Here is a 22967-nt window from a genome sequence, read left to right on the forward strand (position 1 = left end):
CTCAGAATTTGAGGTGTCTTCCACAAAATTAAGCTATTTTCCTCTGAAAAGTGGTTTAAAAGGTGCTTATTGGTGGCCATGGCTATTAGCTTATACAATGTTGTAATTAGAAAACACAAATTACAGGTGCTAGCCTTCCCTCAATACACACATCCATGGTGTTAAAAATGCAACCTGCTGAGACCGCTTGCATTTATATCACTAAGGGCGCAATCCTAACCCCTTATGTCAGTGCTTTCCAGCACTGGCATAGCGGTTTCAAAGGGCCGTGTGCTGCATCCTGCAGTTGGGTGTTGTTCATGGAGGCCTCCTCAAAGTAAGGGAATGTTTGTTCAGTTACCCCAGAGCTGCATTGCCCTTATGTCAGTGCTGGAAAGCCCATTGTAAAGTGAATAACTTGGGCTTTTGAGCCCACTTTTGAGCCCATTGTAAAGTGAATAACTTGTTTTACTACAGAGTTCATTGTAAAGCGATTTGGTTGTGAACTCATTGTAAAATGACAGTCCACTGGTCTGTAGTCCGGGGTGGCCAAACCGTGACTCTGCAGCCACATATAGCTCTTTGATGTATAATATGTGGCTTTTGGAAATATGTTGGCTGAGCTCCGTTTACATCACAATTAATATAAAAGGTAAATTTAAAAAAACTAGATGCACGAATAAATATTACTACTTACATGTATTAATTTTTTATACAATTTTTGTAACAAAATGTGCATGTAACTATAAAAATGTATGTGTGATATTTGTCCCTGTCTTGTGGCTTTCAAACACATGAAGTTTATCGTATGTGGCGCTTACATTAAAAAAGTTTGGCCACCCCTGCTGTAGCCATTCTAAGTAAGAGACACTGGCCACAATTCTATGCATACTTTCCTGGGAGTAGGTCCCATTGAACACGATGGGAAACGTTGACCTGTCTAGGATTGGGCTGATAGTTCCAGTTAATATAATGCTATGTTATATTTCTATGGCCTAGACAACATGGTGCCGAACTATGGTTGCAGGAGTGCAGACTTGCCACATTTTCTATTTAGCTGTTCCCTGGGAGGCATTGCTACTTGTTTTTTTGTGAGCTGTCAAGTGGCAAATCACATGCCTGCATTGTAAAGATGGCAAATATTTAAAAATAGAGGCCTAATTGTTGTATCTGTATCCTAGCTGAGATTTCTAGATAACTTTACTTTAAACACTTTGTTTTTTTCAGGAGCCGTTCATTAGGAAGAACTGAAATTTTGTTTTGTGTTTTCTTCTTCCCTACAGCTGATTTAGCTACTTTGATGGACAGAACCTATGAAAAAAAGTTACCTGTCAGCTCTTTAACTGTATCTCGGGTAAGAACACAAACTCCAGTTTGGATACAGGCAAAACTGGAGTTTGCCTTAATTCAAAGCAAACTCCATGGACATGTTTATTTTAACTGAAATGTAACTGGAGACTTTTTACTGCTGTATTTATTTAGTATATGTTGTCGCTTTGGACAGCTAGAGGGCTAGCATTGCTGCTGAGGACACAACAGATACTAATTTAAGGCCCTGTACAGATCAGTTGAGATGACTTGCCCTGATATGATTTGCTTTCTTTCTAATCTCTGTTCTGATGCTGCTGTTATTATTGTTTAATTTGCCTTCTTGAGCCCACTTTTGAGCTGACCTTCCTCTGGGTGCAGCATTAATGCTTTGTGAAGCAAACTCCAATTCCCTCAGGCTCACAGATAAGATTCTGAGTTCCAAAGTGTCAATAAAGTATTGCTGGCATGTAGAGGTCACATGCATGTCAATACAAGGCAGTGTGCTAAATTGGATTTTCCAAACAGGTAAACTGCCTGAAGGAGAACCCCATTGTCTTACTGGGCCAGATGCTCTGACACCAGCCAGATGAGGACATTGATGGTAATTAATTATTTGTGAAGTGTTTAAAAGTAGGCCCTATACAAACAATAACTTAATGGCAGCGTCATCTGATAAAGTGCTTAATTGTCTCTGTTTTGTTCCCCGCCTCTGGCCACTTGAAATTATGAGATTGTGTAATGTAATGTCGCCCTTTAAAAAAAGTTATCTAAAATGTTGGCAATAGAAATCCAGCTGCAAGAAGTTTCACAGGTCAGTTGAACAGTGTGTGGAAAAATTGCATCCTTTAAAAAAAAAAACACCTTGCAATTTATTCATTCTGTAGGGTGTTCTCTAATTCTAGTATCATCATGCTAAAGAGAAAGCAGCTGCTCTCAATTTACTTCTTCCAGTTCAGTGATGATTATATATAGCTCGATACAGTCTCTGTCATGCAGAACTAGATGTGTGCCTTTAGACCCCAAGGCTGAGGGGATGATTGCTGCTTGGTAACACCCAGGAATATCAGAGCTGGTAGCTGTTGTCCTCCTTTTGACAGCTACAGTGTACAGGAGTCCACCTACCTACCTACCAAGAGATTTCAGTTCATCATCAGATGGGGGCTGAGGGGTGCTATGCTGATTTTACTCTTATTATTGACCTTTTCTGGCCATCTTTTTGAGGTAGAATGGGGCTAGGAGTGACTGTAAGTGGTAGGGAATTGGCTTTATATGTAGAAGATCTTGAGTTAAACCCCTGGCAAGTATGGTTGGGAAAGAACCCTATCTGAAATCCTGGAAAGCCACTTCCAGTCAGCATAGACTAAGCTGATCTAGATGAACTGGTCTGACTTGGAATAAAGGGCAATAAATCCATGCTTATAAATGGATTTTGCATATGTGGATTATGTATTTTATGTAGGGCTGGTTTGGACAATAGTTATCCATCCAGCTGGCCTCATGTAGTTAAAGACATAAATGGTCACAAAGTGACATTTAGGCCTTTCCCTTCCCAGAATAATAACTTTCTGTTGACTTATGCATGCAGAATATTGTCTTTGAATAATCTATAAGTAGAGGTGTTTCTTTTGGTTAAAACACAAAACACCACATTTTGGTTTAAGATATTTTCCAGAAATCAAAATAGAAATAATACAGTGGCTGCATCTGCTGACACTGTATCACCTACCTAGTACACTTTTAAAGTGTTTAAAATTAATAAAAATGAGAATAAAAACACATAACACTGCTTTTTGCCTTTTTCATTTTTTATAATCATGAAGTCTGCAAAAAATAAAAACCATTTTCAAACACCCCTATCTATAAATAAATGTTATAGATTTTGGGTTTTGATAATTATAGTATTATGTTTTTTATATAAACATATGGTAGATTGCTAACTGAGCAAAGATTGTTACCCCTGCTAACTGGGCAAAGAGGCACCTTTTAAAGTGCTGTTCTCATATATTTAGCAGGGGGAGAATAACTACCCCTCTTCATCCCAGCACGCCGTCTTTTCCAGTGGCTGTTGCTGATTCGTCTTCTGTATTTTTTTTCAAGAGTGTGAGCCCTTTGGACGCAGGGAAGCATTTATTGACTTATTTCGATATAAACCACTTTGTGAACTACTCTGTTGAAAAACAGTATAGAAGTATTCTTAATACAATATAGTGTTCTGCTCCATTGTGTATCATGAGCTGGTAATTTCTAATGCTGTTTTTTTTTCTCAGTTTATAGACAACATTTCTTCACGTGAGCAAGTGGACCAAGCTGAATATTATCTTTACAAGTAGGTTACTTTTTTTGATTTTCTAATTTTTGTTTTTGAACTACATAAGACAAAGATAGTGAACAGATGGTTTGCTTACAGACCCTGATCTGGATCAGTTGGGTGAAACTTTCAAACAAGTTGCAGATCATCTGGATATTATCCATGACGGGAGCCAAGCTAGGATGCAATGTTCTGTGTTGTTGATGTTCAGAGTTCCAAGCCTAGCCAAATTGTGGAGTATGTAGGTCGTCACATCTTGATACTTTGCACTCTAGACTCTAGATTTATGTATTGTTCACCTTATGGTGAACATTTGCACTATTGTAGTGCGTTCAGAATTGTGTTGTGGAATGGCAAAGATTGGACGTGAAAGTGGACAATTGTTTTAGTTTTCTTATAGCACTTGTCCAGCTTAATTCTGTGCATGTTATTCCAGAAATACCGCAGATACTCGCCTTTGTCGATCTCACAGATAAGTCAAGGGCAGGTTTCGAGGCAAGAATTTTCTATGACCCTCGGATAAGTTGGGGTCATAAACTTGGGGGCTGTCTGATTATAGTTTTGTCTGATTTTGCCCTAGACCAGATCCTGAAAAATAACCTACCAGTAATTGTTACCTAAGAACTGTCTCTAATTTATTAAAAATATATTAAAAGATCACAAGATTCATTTTTATTCATAAACTATTAAATTCTGGTCTTCACCATCTTTTTGTAAACACTTTCAAAGAGTAACTGCACTATAAACAACATACTAATAGAACAGTGGTTCCCAACCTGGGGTTCGTGTACCCGTAGGGGCACTCAACAGGACCTTTAGGTGTACTTGAAAGAGAATGGAATAATGGCAGTGCTTCAGAATGCCTTGCAGGGCCAGCAAGGCAGGCAAGAAGGGAGGGAGGTAGCTAGTTGACTGTGAAAGCCCCACCAATAGCTAATTTTTGGTGATCAATTCATGTGTGAACCAGTGATTGAAGACCAGCACAGGAAAAAAACTAAAACATAAAAAAGTGATATATCACACAGAATTTCTCAGGACATTTCTGGTGCAAAACAGTGCAAAGGCAGAGTCTTCTGCTGTTAAGCCAGAAGCTCTACATATAACATACAACTTAGAACACAACTGGAAGTATGCAATTCAATTCACAGCAGAGATAAGCAACAGCAAATGGCTGTGACCAAGTGCAGCTGCACATAGCTGAAACCCTATTTACTCAGAAGCAGACTCATTGCTTTCCCTGGGTGTTATTCCCAAGTAATGGTGCTCTGAATTGTAGTTTGTAAGATATTTGATGGAAGTGTTTCAACTTTCAGGGAAGGTGCACCCTGCAGCTGCAACAAGCCCGCCCTCACCTGGTCTGAGGGCTGTTTCCTCCTCTTGATTTACAGCAGGATCAAGGCTGTCAGGGGGGTTTCACTCTTAAAGAAGTGGGGTTATTCTGGGGAGCTGGTTCAGCTCTGCTCTCTGCCTTGGGGGATATGGGAATGGAAACTGCTGTCTGCTGCTCTAATCAGTTTCCTGGTCAGTTTCCCTGATTGCAAGGCTTGTAAATAGGGGACCATGAAAGAGGGACAGTGGGGAAGGGAGAAGAGAAGGGGGGCACAGCGGGCGAGGACAAGGGGGAGAAAACAGTACAACAGAGTGAAGGCTGGTAGAGGGAAGAGAGGGGCTGGGGCTGAAGGGCAGAAAGAAGCAGGCAGTGCAGGAATGGGGGCAGGAGGGAGGGAGGCTGTGTGGGGGGCTCCCCTCCTCCCTCTGCTCGGAAGAAGCAGATGCAGAGCTGTAGACTGCATGAAGAAGCAGCCCTCCCGACTCTCCCCATCTTCAAGCTATGATCTTTTCATGGCAGTAAGCCCCATTGACAATATGGAACTTACTTCTGAGTAGGCATGCACTGGCTTGGGCTCAAAAGCTGCCATCCTATGCGGACTTTCCTGGGTGTAAGCCCCATTGACAATGGAATTTACTTCTGAGTAGGCATGCACAGGCTTGGGTTCAAAAGCTGCCATCCTATGCATGCTTTCCTGGGAGTAAGCCCCATTGACGACACGCATGGGACACGCTCCAGGCTCCTGCTCCCCTTTCCTGTCCTTTCGAAGACTAGCAGGGGCAGAGAAGGAGGAAGTCAGAGCCGAGGAGACCAGGCTCGGGGAGCCTGAGTGGACGGGACTGCAATGCCCAGGAGCAGCAAGGAGGAGGGAGTGGCAGGCGAGCCAAGCAGCTCCGTTAGGCTCCCCGCTCAAGGTGGGAAGGAGGGAGTGGCAGGCGAGCTGAACAGCTCCGTCAGGTTCCCTGCTCCAGGTGGGAAGCGTGTGGTGGGGGAGCAGGTGGCGCGTTGCCCTCCCCAGTAGCACCACTCCTGCTCCGCAGTGTGCCTGAAACAGCCCTGACCCCTAGTCGCCCTGCAGATAAGGCGAAGGGTTGATTCAGGAGCGATCTGTTGGGACAAATTTATCGCCCTATAGGCGAGTATCTATGGTAAGTCTCACTATGTTCAGTGGAATTTACTCCCAGGTAAGTGTGGGTATGATTGCAGCACTAATATACAGAGTGTGTTACAACACTCAGCTTGCTTGTCCACACAACACTGCTGTGAGGTAGACCACTCTTGTTTCCATTTTACAAAAGGGAACCCTAGGCAGAAAGAGAAGTGAGATCAAGGATTGATTTTTGTGCTGTGGGTAGGATCTGAAAACATGTCTGACAGTCCAGTCCTGAGCTGCCCAGAGTGCGGGGCTGCTGTGGTGCTGAAAATGGCTGCCGCGGCATCCTAAGCACAACTAGGCAGCCACTGCCGGCTCCTCAGAGGAAGGGGATGTCCCTCCCCTTCCCTCAGGTAAGGAAAGTAGCCCTACAGTGGGGCTATTTGATTCTGCGCCAGCTCTAGAGCTGACGCAGAATCAAAGAGTTCCATGTCTGGCTGCGTGGCCTGACGCAGAGCTCAGGATCTGGTGGAGCTTTCCCACCCTCTAACTGTCCCCTCCCTCAGCACACCTCTTCCCCATCCTCCCGCACCTTCCTCCTACCCCAGAATGCCTCCTCCCTGCCTTCCCCCGTGCCCCCACCTACCTCTCCACCATCTGCAGTTCGGGCAACTGCTGAGCAGCAGAGCACCGATCACTGGCACTAGACCAGCGCCGGCTGATGCTGGGCTAGCTCTGGTGCTGTGTCGGCACTGAGGGCCCACAAACGTGCTTTATGGCATGTTTGCAACAGTGCACGCAGGTGGTGAATCGGTACACACTGTTTAGGATTGGGCCCAGTGTCATCTACTGATCATCTGCTTTGATCACCTACTGATCATACTATACTGACTCTTTCTTACAGCTTAGAGGTAAAACTACTTTGGTACCACTATCAAAGGTAGTTAAATTTGTTCCTTATATCATTGAAAGTCCAATCCTGTGTGTGTCTACTCAGAAATCCCATTGAGTTCAGTGGGACTTACTCACAGGAAAGTATGCAATCCAGCAGTTGGTTTGCATTCTGAAATGCATTTATGTGGTATAGCTTACCATGTGTATCTATTATTGTTATAGCATGTAGTTGAGAGTCTTTAGTTCTGCTGTGAATATCTTTTAGTTCCGGTGAATATTGCATTTAGTATCCTCCAGCAGTCAACTTCTGTTGTTCAGTGTTACTGTGCAACTGACGAGCTTTGCCTTCAATAAAAGATGTGAAATTGCTTGCCTGCCTATGGTTATTGCTTCTGCTTTGTATTTCTCCAGGTTGTCATTTAGCTAAAACTGCTATTTTTGAGCTCTTGTGTGTATTTGTATTTGACAGCAACTTCTGGGTATGTTGCACTAATCAAAAGAATCATAGAGAAGGCGCTGTGGTTAACTGTCCAAATCCAGAAGGCAAAAGCTGTCTCTTCTTCAACCAAGTCTTCATAATATGTAAATGTCAGTCTAATTTTATACCTTCATTCTTCATTTTTATTTTTAAATGTTTCCCTCCACCTGCAGAAGGAGTCTTCCATCTTCCTTTTGCAGGGGAAGGACAGCTCAGGATACAACTCATTTAAAATTTTCTTGCTGGATCAGAGACTGATCAGAGACTATGCTGTTAAATAGTAGGAAGTGCTAGGAAGCTCATAGGTAGGACATAAAGGTCATATCCATCTTATGGTATTCAAAAGGTCTATAGCCTCTGGTACTCAGAGTTTGCACTTGATTATTGTGGCAATAGCTGCTGACATACCTGTTCGATATAAAATGGTCTTGTCCTTAAAAAAAAATGTCTAACCCAGTAGCCATTGCTGTATCTTGTGATATTGACTTCTGTTACATGGTAACCTTTGATGGACCCTTTGCTTTTAGCTATTCAAGGTGGAGTATTCTCCCTTGTATCTGAATATTCTCCCTTGTATGTAGAGTGTACATCTTTTTGAGCAGCACCCTTCCTTAATATCAAAACATGGGCTTATCACACTGGTACAGGATTTGCATTGGCACAACTATAGTACTAAGAGAAGTGTGAGTGGTGTGTTCATTGTCTGAAGAGAGAGGGCCAAACCAACTATAATGTAAAGAGATCTGAGCTTAGGATCTTGTGTCACTGTTGTATTGCTAGTAGCCCCACAGGATCGCTTTGAGATTCAGGGAATCACAGATTCCCAGAGTCCCTTTCTAGGAAAGGGACTTTAGCTATTGATGTCTTTTCATCTAACTCTTCCTCTCCCCCACCTGAATTCTCAAAGCTAGCATCATGTGATATTGGTCCCTAAATTATAATAAAATTGGGAAGAGACGTGATACCCCTTTTGGTTTGAATAGAAATATTTTGAAATTACAGTTTCAAAAATTCTTTGGTGAAGAGACTCTAGGAAATGAGGAAAAGGCATCTAGCAGCCCAATTTGGCCTCTTAGAACTTCTGATTTGACCCCAGTGTATCCCAGGAATCTCAGGGTACCCAGGAATCTCCTATAATACTATTGTATACATCAACTACCTTCTGCCAAAATTGGACAGAGGCAATGAATTCTTTTCCCCAGTAAGAAGAGCAAGGAAGATTCCAGCATAGTTCTTCCCTTAAGCCCCTCCTGTAGGCAAGCCTGTTTTAGCTTACTCATCACTCTTCAGAAATATGGTACATGCACATTGAAACTGGTACACTCACCAGGGAGTTGTGCTTGGTTGCAGTATGTGCTTGGTGGGAAACCAGGCTATTCTGTTGTGTAATGAGTGAAATGGCCCTAAGGCAATGTTCCTCCAAGTTTGTCTTCCACTGTACCACTTAACATGGTCTACCTATTTGCAGTACCACCAGACATAACTGGCGATGACATAATCTACAGTTATTTCTGGGTTGGGGGGCCAGATGCAATGCAACAAACACCAGTAAGAGGCTCAGGGTGGACGGGAGGGCTTTTTCAAATGCAGAAAAGCATGCTTTGGAGCTCCGACCACTAAACCAAGTTACTACTGCTGTTTGTTGCATCACGTTCCTGGTCTCGCAGCTGGGTGGCAGGTGTCTAGGGTCCTGTGAGTACCACTAGACACAACCTCAAGTTCCTCTAGGGCAGGGGTGCTCACACTTTTTTGGCTCGAGAGCTACTTTGAAACCCAGCAAGGCCCGGAGATCTACCAGAGTTTTTTTTACAATGTTCGCGCCATCATAACATATAACATTTATGTGTACAATGTATGTTGGTGTACCTTGAGCCCCACTGAGTATAACAGGACTTACTCCTGAGTAGACATGCCTAGGATTAGGCTGTGAGGCTGCAATCCTAGCCACACTTACCTGGGAGTAAGCCCCATTGAGTACAATGGGCCTTACTCCCGGCGTTTCCTCCCAGAGGCACCTGAAAGGGGGGGGTCGGCACTCCGCGATCTACTCATTTTGCCTCGCGATCTACCGGTAGATTGCGATCCACCTATTGAGCACCCCTGCACTAGGGGTACCAGTACCATTGGTTGAGAAACACTACCCTAAGGTATTAGACAGCCAAGAGAAACCTGGACATGTTATAAATGGGTCAGGCGTGACTAAATTTTGCCTCCATATATCCTATTTTACAGCTTTTTATTTTTAAAAAAGTTGAAATTTTTGTGACAGGGTATTTAGGGGCAGCAGGTTACAGGAAGTGCATTTCTGTATGATAGGGGAAAAATAAAATATATAACCGCGAATTCAGATGTTGCAGGTTAGATCAACCTATAGTTAAAAGTATGTATTGTAAAGTTCCAGGATGCCCTGAGATAAAAGTAGTAAATCTAAGCCATCTGGTCCACTCAAATATGACCTATATTTAGATGAAAACCAGCGTGCAGATGCACAGAAAGAGTCACATGCAAAGAAAAATAAAACTGTTTCTCGGGTTTCTATATCACAGTGTGCTATTTATAGAGTATAGTTTGTCACCTTCTTAATGGGTGTTCACTCGGTTTTTGTTATTAAAAAATGGCTTGAGGTGTATGTAGAGCAACAATGCAATGAGTTATTGTAATACTTATAGCAGTTCTCAAACCTTTTAGAGGCCCTAGAGGCTGCTGCCTGGTTTATAAATGACAAGGGGTGTGACTATAGTTGTGATTGGGCAGTGCTCCCCCAAGTAGCAGCTTGTTTAACCCTTGATGCTGCACATAGCATAATCTGCCTAGTCAGTTTTGTGACCTACTAAAAATTGAATCACGATCCACTGGTTGGTCCTGGACACATTCGTAGTTTGGGAACTGCTGACTTATAGGAATAAGATATAAGCATTTATTTATTTTGCCTTATTAACAGCTTTGTGAACATTTTTGTTAAAAAGCAACATATAAAATATTAATAATTAGTAAACGGTCTTAAATGATTGGGGCAGGGGGGCATGTGACTTTCCACTGGCATGAGGGCTGATCTGACCAAAACGTGATGTGACGCTTACCAGCCCATCTTATGCATGTCTACTCAGAAGTAACTCCCACTATAGTTAATGGGGCTTACTCCCAAGTAAGTATGGATAGAATTGAAGCCTAAGTTATGCTATGGATTGGTCTGGGCCATACTCCAGTTGGCCCATCTTAAGTCATGTGGGGGAAGAGTATGGGGTGCATGTTGTCCTCCACTGTGCCATCCTGCCAACACCTAATTGTGCCCAGGGAGTTGTCTGAAATATACCTCAGTGTGCAGATTGAGTGCCTTAAAATTGGTATGTAAACTGCACACTGAGGCTGCAGGATATTTTAGGAGATGGGGAGAGACATGCATGTCAGGCCCTTGTTGTGGAAAAACTTTCTGGTTCACAATGAACTTCAACTCTGCTCTTAACTGCAGCTAATGGGGGTACTGATTATACACCGAAAGTTGTCCTATAACGAATTGGACCATTGATCCATCTAGCACAGTAATGCCTGTTCTGCACATTACAGACATGAGAAATGATAACTGAGACAATGTATATGAAGCACTTTCAACACTTTTTATGAGAAAATTAAGCATTTACTTAAATTAATGAAATTTCAGAGTGCTGAATCTTGGCTGAATTGTATCTCATTTCAATGGAAAGCCATTTCTATAATAGCTGTTGCCTATAAACAGGTGTTCACCTAGCAATAGCTGCTGGCATAACTCTTTAAAATGGCTTCTGTGTGGTAGCCATTTTGTGTGTACTAGACCTTAACTATATGTAGAGGAGTTGATATTATTGTATAAGGCAGTACTCAAATAGATGTTGTAGATGGGCAATGTGCCAGGAACCAGTAACATATTTGTGCCATATTATTACTATTGTTCCTTTCTTTGCTGCACATTTACCTTGGACCAGAATCCAATGGCTCACTGTCCGGCACCGGTTCATAGACCACCATTTTCAATTCCACTAATGTATGGGAAACAGACTGATGAAATTTTGCATTCTAATGTTTTGGACTCTTTGCATTGGAGGCTTGAACAGACTTCACAAATGTAGAGAGCTGTGTCCCTGGTACTATGAAAACAACCTCTTTTGGAAAGATTGGTCCTAGTATCTTTTGTAGATGTTCCCTTGGCTAGATCATAAGCAGAGTTCTCTCAAGAGTGACTCCCTTTCAGATTATCACATGATAAGTCTATTTGTGTCAAACGGCCCTTGTTGCTTGGTTGTTTTCCTAATGTACAAAACGTTGAGATCGTGGGTCAAAGTAGATAAAATATGGCACTCTTGTTTTCTACAGCTTAGTCAGGCTTTTGTACTTGAGTACCCCATTCCTCAAGAACACCCAATTTGTTCTGAGTGTAGGCAAAGATTTCCAGTTTCTCTTCATGCAGCTGAGCCCTGTGATTATGTTAATTCAGAGTCTGTATTTTATTCCACTCTCATGTAAAACTCTCTCATTCCTTATATTCATCGAAAAGCAGCTGGTGTATTTGAGATTTGATGGGGGCTTCCTCTCCCCTCCCAACTCTACCAGCATCATAACACAAATACCCCACACATCTCTCTATCGCATGTGCTTACATTGAAATGCAACCTGTGCTTGCTGCGCCGTCCTTTTTTCATGCACGCACAGAGTGTGTGCCCCTTCTGTTGTCTTTCCCCAGCTAAGGAGACTCTCCAGCCTCTGATCCTGAACCACAGGAAGAAAGGTATCAACAGCACTAATAGCCAAAGGCAGCAGATGGAGCTAATTGTACAACAATTTATTGTTAGCTTCCATTACCTCTTGGGTATAATTTAGGCGATGTAATATTGTTCAGTACAATAAGACCTTTAAAATTAATTGCATTCTTGGTAAAGCTAAAGTGTGGTGGTAGTCATGAACTGAAGCGCAGCTTGGAGGTAGATATCTTGGGTGTATCATTAATCAACATTGCTTATTTTGGTAACATATTCATGAAGGTTTCCCAGGAGTGAGTCATTGTTGTTTGTTTCACCCATAGTCCCCTGTGGGAAGCTGCAGACATCATGGGTTTTGGATCCATGTGTTCCCAATATGTGTTTGAAATGTAAAGGAAGCATGGCTTAGTTTGTTAACAGTATGTGTTTTTAATTCAAGGTCCTCATTTATTTCTCTTGACACTTCATCTCATTAATTATATTTCTGACATTTTCAATTGGTGCAGTGCTGGGGACAGAAGCTCACAGCGGAGTATGGTTGTCATAGTGAAGAATTTGGAGATCAAGAAGGTAGAAAAGAAGAGCGTACAGCAGAGCTGCCCTGTATCTCATTAATGAGGGGCAGAGGATGGGAAAAGATACTATACCATTGTGGCTTAGGCCAAAAGAATGTGGCATCAAATGAAAAATTTGATTATAGCTTGGGCTAATAGCAGAGCTATGTTAGGAGCTTTTCTTTCATTGTTTCCCCAACTTTAAATTCAACTACAAAGATATGTTCTACTATACTCTTCCTGTCTTCATTGATGTCCTTGGTAAGCAACACCGTGCCAAGTATTATTTTGCTATAACACAGAGCTGTGCTGCAGTGCTTAGAAAACAAAACAAAACTGAGCTCAAGAATAGTTGCAAATGAAGTGTCAAATATTTGGAAATTCACAGTGAATGTTTCATACACTTGGTACAACCAATTAACAACTCCTATTTATTTAGTTCCAAGGATTTTTTAAATCCTACTTTTCTTTTGGCATAATTGGAGAGGCTTACAAGGACCAATAAAACAGTATAAAATGGCCTCTAGAAATGTATTCTTTCAGCCAGATAAGCGAGCAGCATCAGATAAGGGAGCAACAAATCAGACAGGTAGATCTCTCCTGATAGGGTGTTCCATAGTGCCACTACAGGAAAGGCCCTGTCTCTAATACACACTCTCCAGTCATCTGATGGTGGGAGAATAGAGAGTGGGGTTTGCAGTTTCACAACATGCCTCAAAAATGAAATAGCTTTCTGAAGCAGGATATACTAACCGGCTTCCAAATATTTGCGCAGTACATCCCATTTTTTTAACCTTTTCAACATATATATGTATAAAAATGTTCTCTCACATGCATTTTTTGTGCAGTTCTGGTAATTACACAAACGATGTACACGACTGTTCCAAGTTTTTATCTTGTTGAAAAAATGCAAGCAATTATCCGAGGTCTTTGTTAAACATTTGAGGTGTGTCCTTTTCAACAACCTGTAAAGTGTTTGTGGTGGAACTGAACTCCTTTCCTGTCAGTTGTTGAACTGAATACATTTTACTTCTAGTTGTACAAGGGGCCCAGATTTAAAGTGGATGACTGCAGTAGGAATGCTACTTTATTATAGTAAAGAATTGGTTAGGAACGCTGTAAACAGTTGCAATGGCTTGAGGAGCAAAAGGGAAAAGCCGATTCCATTCATTTTACTGTTGGGACTGTGCGGTGATGTAGCTGGAGGGGGGCGGAGCATGCAACCTGGCGGGAAGCCTCAGTGCGGCGAGAAAGCAGCCCCTCCCTTCGGAGCCATTCCCGGTGGGGGATGCAAAACGGAGCCATACGGCTCCCCTCCAGCTATGCCACTGGGACTGTGTACAATTTCATCTGAGGAGAAATGCAACTAACGTGAAGAACGTACCTTTTATGCTTTGCTGGAAAGGCAGGATGAGTTTTAATCTGATGCATTATACCAGTGGTTCTCACGCATTTAGCAATGGGGCCCATGTTTGACCCAGAATGAGAATCTGTCAGGACCCTCCTGAAGTGATATCATGACCAGAAGTGACATCATCAAGCAGGAACATTTTTAACCATCCTAGGCTGCAATCCTACCCACACTTACCCAGGAGCAAGTTCCATTGATTACCATAGTTAAAAGAATATACATAGTAACCTGTTAAGAATACAGATCTTCCCAAATGCAGTCACATACCATGGTAGCATCAAGTCTAATATATTAAAAATAAAATATTGAAATGAATGGGGACCCACCTGAAATTGCCTTGCAACCCACCTAGTGGGTCCTGACCTGTAGTTTGAGAAACACTGCATTATACGATTGCTGATGTTTGGCTAATGTTTCCAACGTAATAAGCTAAATATTTAGACCCTCTCCTTTTTCTCTCTCTCTCTTTTCTCTTTTAACATCTGCTATAAGTAATAGGGGAAAATGTTATTCAAGCAGCTTGTTGTACACTAGACTTTACTGTGGTTGTGCTGGGACTGTGGAAAGCACCAGAGAATCTCTTATCGTGTTACTATAGCAACAGCTCACGCCATCATTCTCGAGCATTTTCTGGGGCCTATCATAGCCTCTGTTCTGACACTACATTATTAAAGGAATTTGTATTCAGATCTAGTCATTTTCAGCTGTCTGAGCCCATAAGTATTTTGAGAAGAGAGAAATAATACGGCCTTTTTTTCTTTCTTTTTTTTGTGTTAACTAGATTCTTTGAAAACAAAATATATTCCAGTTTGGTTCCTTAAGCATTTTATCTTCAAGGATTTTTAGCTTCATGGCAAAAAAATAGTGTAAATTCTTTATTTATACATGAGAAAACATATCCAGCTTTTCCCCCCAGTGTTTCTTCTACACAAGGAAGGAAAGGAAGGAAGAAAGACTATGAAGGAGACTATAGGGGTTTTAAAATGTTATCTCATTCGGGAGACAACCCTGAACAGTGAAAATGGCATGAGACCGATATTGATCTCTTTTTCTTATCTCCTATGCATTTGCTCCTGTGTGAGGGGGGGGAAAACCTATAATTTGTAGAAGACTCCAAAGCTGTTTGCTTTTCTTTTTTTTTAATTAAACAAGCAACCTTCAAAGCTCATGTTCAGTGTTTCATACATAAAAAGACTACAGCTGTAACCTATTTAACCACGAATTATTTATCCACGTTTTTGTCTCAAAGCGTCTCGGGTGGGGGGGGAATTAAGTGTCACTCACATCGCACATTGTACCTTAAAACACTGTTGGAAGCCTCAATTGCCACCATTTGTAGGCAGCTCCGAGAGTGAAAACATGGATGCGCCTCGCACAGGCGCAGATGTAGCCCCTGGAGCTTGGGAGAGGTTTCCTCAAGTTGCACCTGCTGCGGGCAGGCACAGCAAACACACTAGAACCTTCCCCCCATCATCGTAAAGAGGCTTTTCTATGGCTCTTTGACTGTGCGCACCTGGCGCAGGAGCCGTAAACACCACAGAAGCCCCCAACATCTGAGGCTCCACAAGCTTCGTGCGCAAACAGTCTCTGTAAAAAAGCCATAGTAAAGGCACTTTGATTGCGAGCCCCGTAAAGAGCCATAGAAAAGGCTTATTAATATTGCACCCGCCTCGTGTGCTGCACACAGCATAAGGTATGGTGCAGTACCCCTAATCCACAAAGTTCCCATCAAGCAGTCCCAAAGCAAGTTCCCCAAAAAGTTTTTAAAGTTACACAAGCACCAAAAATGAAGCATCAACACACAGGGTTTCCTTGTTGAAGTCCCCATCCCCCCCCAATGTTTTTAAAAAGTTACAGTACACAAGCACCATAAGGAGCATTTTTTTAATAGCAGAACAAAATTCTGCATACAGTAGGGTACAGGTTCAGATGCAGCCTGCAGTCCTATACACTTTTGTGGGAGTAAACACCATTGAAGAAAATGGCATTTACTTCAGAGTAGACTTGCACAGGGTTGTGCTGGCAGTCACCAAACACTAAGGTGGAGTCAGTTTGGCAGTTTCAGATGCAGCCTGCAATTCTATACACTTTCCTGGGAGTAAAAACCATTGAAGAAAATGGAATTTACTTCAGAATAGACATGCACAGGGTAGTGCTGACAGTCCCCAAACACTAAGGTGGAGGCAGTTTGGTAAACAGACAAAGCTCTCCCCACCAATTAACAACTCTTCTGTCTTGTGCTGGTGATTTTGCACAGAGATAGGCAGAACCCACCCTGCAAAAGAACAGAAATGGCTTCCAAAAAGCAACCAGGTGCTGAAAGCAGTACCAGGACCACAAAGGGTACAGAGAAGAGGGCACATAAGGCGCTGACTCTTAGTGAGAAGATCAAAATCCTGGACATGCTGAAAAGTGGGATGTCTTCAACTGAGGTTGGGTGCAAAATTGGAAAAAAATGTAGCAACACTTTGCATACTTTAATGTAACTGCATGTTACAGTACAATATTTACAGTACAGTACCTGTTAAACTAAACTGTTCACATTTTAAACACCTGCCTGTGGTCCTCTTCCTTTGTCTTGGGTGGTTTCTATTTAAATGTAAATTTCTGTAGGCTGCCCAAACGTTGGTTTAGGTTGCAGCGCTATTTGCGTATGTCTTAGTTAGTTTGCGTATCCAAATGGTAGAATCTAACATTATTTGCACATCTTATGAATGTACTTACGCAAATTGCGTAAATTTTTTTTAAAAAGTCATTTCCGGTTCTGGTTTAGATCTATGCAATTTTTTTAATCGCAGAGGTCTCAGGAACAGAACCCTCGCGAATAATGAGTCTTAACCTGTAATGTTGTTAATTTTTAACACTGAGTACATAATGGTTCCTCTTCAAAGGCTCCCACAAGGCTGCAAATAAGAGAGTAAAGACTACAGGCTTGCTGCCATTTTCTCAACAAAGACATTATTTTTTTACCATGCTACAAAGAAGAAAATCATTTAGACCAGTGGTACCCAAACTGTGGGTTGGGGCCCTCTGCCAAAGGGTGATGGAAAGATCAGATAACTAATTGCCACAAGCCCTGAGGCTGTTCAAAAATCAGATACTGTAGCTGCTAATTACCCGGCAAAGAGTTCAGCTCTTGCAGTTTGCAAGCATGTGTAAATACAGGTTGAGCCTCATTATTCACATGGGTTCTGTTCCAAGCACTGACATGGATGGCAAAAAACAAACTATAGCAAATCAGTTTAAAAATCAAAGTTTCTTTGCTCCTGTGATTTTAAAAACAACTTTGCTGATCTTTGTGAGGTAAGAGTCCTTAAGAAGACCATCAATCAGTTGTCCCCCAAGAGCTTAGAAAAGCGATTCACTCAGTCCCTCCCTTCACCAATGCAAAGGGATCACCTTTCTTTCACATGCTCAGGGGAAAGAAAGGGGTCTCCTGGAGAGAAAAGGATTGATGGATTGTCAGCCAGCTCTCTCTCTCTCATTAAGGAGGCTATTGTTAAAGGACTGTTCAGTTTTTTAAACTGATTTTAAAGGGATGCATTTTTCGCCTTCTCCAGGGATCAGCACATTCCTTCTCATTTGCAGTGGCCGTTCATGTTGAGTCAAATCCATGTATTAAAAAATCTGTGTATAAATAGGCTGGACCTGTATAGGGAAATAAATATTTGAAGTTATTTTTTGTTGTTATTACTTATAAAGTAAATAAATTTCTTTCTAGATCTCCTTTTTTTAAAAGTCTGGTAAACCTCTATGGGTCTCTATAGCATAAAAAAGTGAATCCTGGTGTTAAAAAGTTTGCGAACCACTGTTTTAGATTAGTGTGGGCTAGTTTTCACCTGATGATCTTGTATTTTTCCGTCTATGAAAATCTGTGGGTTAATAGCTATATTGTAGTTCATGATCTTGATTTCCAGCACAATCTTGAGTGAATATTTTCCAGTCAAGAGTTCCTGAGGTCCATTACTGAGGCTGTGGAATTGAACCAAACGAGCAAGCAGGTACAAATCTGTTGACCAGAAAAGGCCTAGAACAGTGAGTCGGGACACACTAGGTGGGTCGTGAGCCAATTTCAGGTGGGTCCCCATTCATTTCAATATTTTATTTTATTTTAGACTTGATGGTATGTGACTGCATTTGGGGAATTGTTACAGATCTTTTAACAGGTTATTGTGTATATGATAGTAAATGCGACTTGCTCGTGGGTAAATGTGGGTAGGATTGCAGCCTAGGTTTGTTAAAAAATTTTCCTGCTTGATGATGTCACTTTCAGTCATGACATCACTTCTGGTGGGTCCTGACAGATTCTCATTCTAAAAAGTGAATCCTACTGCTAAAAGTGTGAGAACCACTGGCTTATAAGGTATAAGACTCAATCCAGATGCTTCCTATAGCTCTTTGCATCAGGCCATAACATTTTTAGTTCAACTTGAGGGATCCTGAAAAGTAGCCATTCTCTAGCTTGGTTAGACTTGTAAGGCTTTCTACCTTTGTAGAACTGCTACTGAGAATTCATCTGTGTATGCCCTTGCTGTGTTTGAATTTGGTGCATTGTTTAAAGGGGTGTATATGCAACACAAGAAAGGAGATGGTCTTCAGAAGAGTTTTTTGTGTCTTAGTGTACTCTTGTGCCCAAAAACTTGGCATTCATAATCCAAATCTCTTTCTTCCTCCTCCTCCCTGATACATGAAAAATGCTGTCTAAGCTGAGTGTGCCAATCATTCAGTAGGGGATATGCATATAGTCTCAGTCCAGAACAAATCATTTATTTTTACAAGTCCAGAAAAGCTTTTCCTTTTGTTAATGCTCTGAGTCAAGAGTAATCAAGCTAAAATGTGCACTGTGTGCTTCTATTATACAGTGTCCAATCATATTGTTTTTCTGTGTGGTACAAGGGCTTGAACAGAAATTCAGACATGGGCATACATACCTACAAATGGATGTCACATTGATATAGGCAAAGAGATAAAAGACTTCTTTTACTCATGCATGATTAAAACGAAACTTCCAAGGACCAAAGGGTTTGTGGGACAATTTTCATTGATAGTGAGGCATGATCAATGCCTCTGGGCCCTTTAAAAAAAACAAATCCAAAACTATATAATGCAGAGGATTTCTTCCACAGCTTACAGCTTGAAAGGGCAGACAAAGGAGATTTCTTGGTGACGTCCTTCTTAGCCCTCCAGTTTCTAAGCTAAGCTCCTGGAATCTATTTGATCATTAAGCTTTGTACCTAAAAATATGCCTGGGAAGAAAGACCTTAGCATTTTCAGGCTAAAGCTTTAACACAAAGCTATGACTTGCATTTTGAAAGTGAAGTGACTTTGGACTTGTTCCAGGATATCAGCTTATTTCTGGGAGTTTGAAAACTTCATCAGCAGTTCAAGTCTTTCCTTCCTTTCTGGTTTCCTCTCAAAACTCTTTAAATCTGAAGTAAACCAACTTTGTGAAAAGTAAATTTGTTTGTATAGACTGTAGGTATACGTATACATTGTAGGTATACATGCATTATATGTAATTGTGTTTTTGTGGCTACAGTGGTCTATTTTACCCTGTACTCTCACAGGATGTGGCTCCCTGATGCACATACAATATGATGAAATAGACCCATGAAGTGGCTTCAGTTGGATTACACTGCATACTTGCATGCTGACTGAATTGGGACAATGCAAAATCATGGCTGATGACTGAACCCAAGTCAGCCTGCAAAATTTGTTTTAGGCGAGCTAACAAACCTGGAACTGAAACAGCAGTTTGAAGCTGGTTTGCAAACTGTGGTTTGTGCTAACTAGGGTTTGCTGTTTTGTCTGAATTCACAGTCTATTCACAAACCATAGTTAAAACCATTGGTCCATCTCAAGAGGACTGTTGCACCATGGAAACGGAAGTTTCCCTTTAGGGAGGTTGTTGGACTATTAGATAACAGAGAATAAGTGAGAAGCTTGAAGAGGATATGGAGTCTGCAGAGAAACGGAATGAATTTTTTTGCATCTATCTTCACTGCAGAACTAGAAAGTAACCAGTGTACCACTGATGTTTAATAAGCGTTCCAGGAAGGACTGGGAAACGACAGACTGGACAGTTTAACATTTATTCTGGGTAAACTTGTGGAAAGCATAATTATAGAAAGAATAATAGAAGAACAAGGCTTGCTGAAGGGGAATCGGCATAGTTTCTTTAAAAGTTAAGTCCTGGAAAAGATGCAAGAGAGGGCAAGCAAAATGATTAGAGGGCTGGAGTAAGGATAGGCTACAATATTTGGAGGCTTTTCACTTAGAAGAAAGGCAATTAAGGAGGGGGGCATGATTGAAGCTTATAAAATTATGAAAGGGGGAGGGAGAGAGGGAAGGAGGGAGAGGTTTCCTTCCTCTCTCACAATATTAGAAGCATGGAACATCCAATGAAACTGATAAGCAGGAGATTTGGAAGAGACAAAAGAAGATACAAAGCGCATTAGTCTGTGGGATTCACTGCCACAAGATATGAGGACCACTAATTTCAGTGTCTTTAAAAAAGTATTGGACAAATTCAGGTTGCCAACCATATGTACTACCTCTGGGTTTAGTGGTAGTAGGCCTCTGAATACCTGTTATAGGGGAGCAGTGGCATTCCGAAGGGAGGTCCATGGGTGCAAATGATCCTGGGCGGCATGTCTGGGGGGTGACACCACTGCAGTGGTGCCGTCCTGAGGGCTGCATGTGCCTTGCCTTCTGTTCCTGAGGCCTTCTAAGGCCCACAGAGACTACATGCAGCCCCTCTGGTCCTCAGAAGGCTTTCTAAAGCCTCGGGAGGATGTGAAAGCATCACTTCCAGTTTCTCGGAAACTTAGAAGGCCTTCTAAGGGCCTAAAAACATTACTTCCTGTTTCCTCAAGACATAGGAAGTGATGTCTTCATGCCCTCTGGAGACCTCAGAAGGCCTCTGGATCTGACACGTGGGGGGATACCAGCATTTTCCGGGGGGGGGGGCAGTATTTTGCGATCCTGGTCTCAAGTGGCACAAGGGTCACGATCACTACTGCAATGGCAGGTATGCCTTTCTCCTGCTTGTGGGCTCTGCAGAAGCAGCTGGTTGACCAGTGTGGGAAACAAGATGCTGCACTAAATAGGACTTTGGCCTGATTCAATAGGGCAGTAGTCTTCAACCTTCTTCATGCCACAACCCCTTAAATAAACAGATCGGGGACCCATCACAATTCCGCCCCTCCACCAGGACCTGATCCTCATGCTACCGTCTGCCCCATTTCCCCCTACCTCTTTTGTCTTCACAACAACCCTGTGAGGTGGCAGCCTGAGCAGGGCTAGCCTTGAGAGCTGCAGGGCAAGACAGCAAGAAGAGGCTGTACAGGGTTATACCAAGAACACAGATTTGATAAGGCAATACCATTATTGAATTGGATCCAAGCCCTCTATTGCACCAGCTTTGAAAGATTGCTATGACACCCCCCCTCCATAAGGCTACGTTACACCATTGGGGTCGCAACCCACAGGTTGAAGAACACTGCAAAAGGGCTTTTCTTATGTTCTTGTACTATATTGTGATGCTGAGTTCTGGGCAGATGAAAAACAAAGGAGATAAGTGGTTTGTCTGTTTCATGTCTGGAAGCTCAAATCATGGTGCAGATTCTTAGCTATGGTGAGCGAAAACCTTGGTTTCATGTTATGTCTGAATCTGGTAACTATGTTCTCAATACATATGTGAGAACCCACAGAACTCTAAGAGACCCTCAAAAAGTGTTTTTCTTCTCCACATTTGTCATAATCTATTTGAAACAGAATTTAGATTAAACAAACCAATTAATATTCTTCAACAAGACTGCTGTAATATGTGTGGTGCTTCCTATTAATTTTATCTTTCTTTATCTTTGATTTGAATATCATTTTTTTTCCTTTTTAAATTAGAGAAGTACCATCTCTTTTGGCAATTATCTTCTGCACGCATGTAAATTGCAATGAAATGAGTGGTTTTTTATGCTTCATTTTCTGCAGCTACAATGCTGTTAGTTGCTGTTTGAGCATGGTTGTACTGCAGTTCACCACTTGATGGCAGCTAACAAAATGTTGACCCCAAATTTATTATAACAAAAGAAACAACACAGTGTTCATGCAATACTAGAAAGACTGGGTTTACTTGGAAAGAAGTCTTGCAAAGATCAGCTGAATTTATTTCTATGAAAACATCTTTAGAATTGGGAGGCTAGTATCATGAATATGTACAGTTCAGGCCTAGTAGCATTGCAAGGCCTGAACCAAGCTAAAACAGTAACACAGAAGTGGCTTGCATTTCCGAGCTGCTAGGATTTACAAATCAATGGAAGGTGATTATGTAGCACCTAGGCAGCCAGAAAGACGCCCATCAAGGATGGAATGCAGCTGCAGATCTCCAGGGGGAGGGAAGAGGAGAGGGCGAGCTTCCAGCCCCACTTCCGGAGGAAAGGGTCTTTGTTCCTTGTCTCTGAGTGAGAGAGGTGGTGGGTGCACATCCTGCCCCACCAGGACCATGTGACCTCTTAAGTAACTGAGGATCTACAAAAGAAGCTGACCCAGGTGAGAGTCAGAGATTAATAGAGTTAGCCAGTTAGCTTTGTTGTTTTATGCTGATATGTTTCCTAGAAGTTTTATGCCTCTAGCGTTTGCTGCCTTTTGTAACCTTTTGTAACCCTATGTATTTAATAAAGTAGAAAATCTTTTTACCATGTTGGTTCATTGTCTGTTGGGGACAAAGGTTCAGAATCCTGCCTAGCCGTTCAGCAAGCTACCAAAAATCCTCATTGTGGACTAGAAACTTGAGGACTGAGACTTTAAGTAAAGAAAGTGCTCAGTGCCTACAAGGGATATAGTTAAGCCTAGAGGGTCTCGGGTTCCCTGGACTGAGGCAC

The 22967-nt window shown here is 41.9% G+C and overlaps 1 protein-coding gene across 1 annotated transcript in view; it reads left to right on the forward strand.

Annotated features, from left to right (window-relative positions):
• MRPS27 (mitochondrial ribosomal protein S27) overlaps positions 1-22967 on the forward strand; it is a 63657-nt gene that overhangs the window by 10241 nt on the left and 30449 nt on the right. Inside the window, exons 3-4 of the mRNA XM_066617024.1 lie at positions 1263-1333; positions 3558-3616. Coding sequence (XP_066473121.1) covers positions 1263-1333; positions 3558-3616 — 130 coding nt within the window. The remainder of the gene's footprint in view (positions 1-1262; positions 1334-3557; positions 3617-22967) is intronic.

This window comes from Tiliqua scincoides, chromosome 2, assembly GCF_035046505.1.
Source record: "Tiliqua scincoides isolate rTilSci1 chromosome 2, rTilSci1.hap2, whole genome shotgun sequence".
NCBI classification, from domain to species: Eukaryota; Metazoa; Chordata; class Lepidosauria; order Squamata; family Scincidae; genus Tiliqua; species Tiliqua scincoides.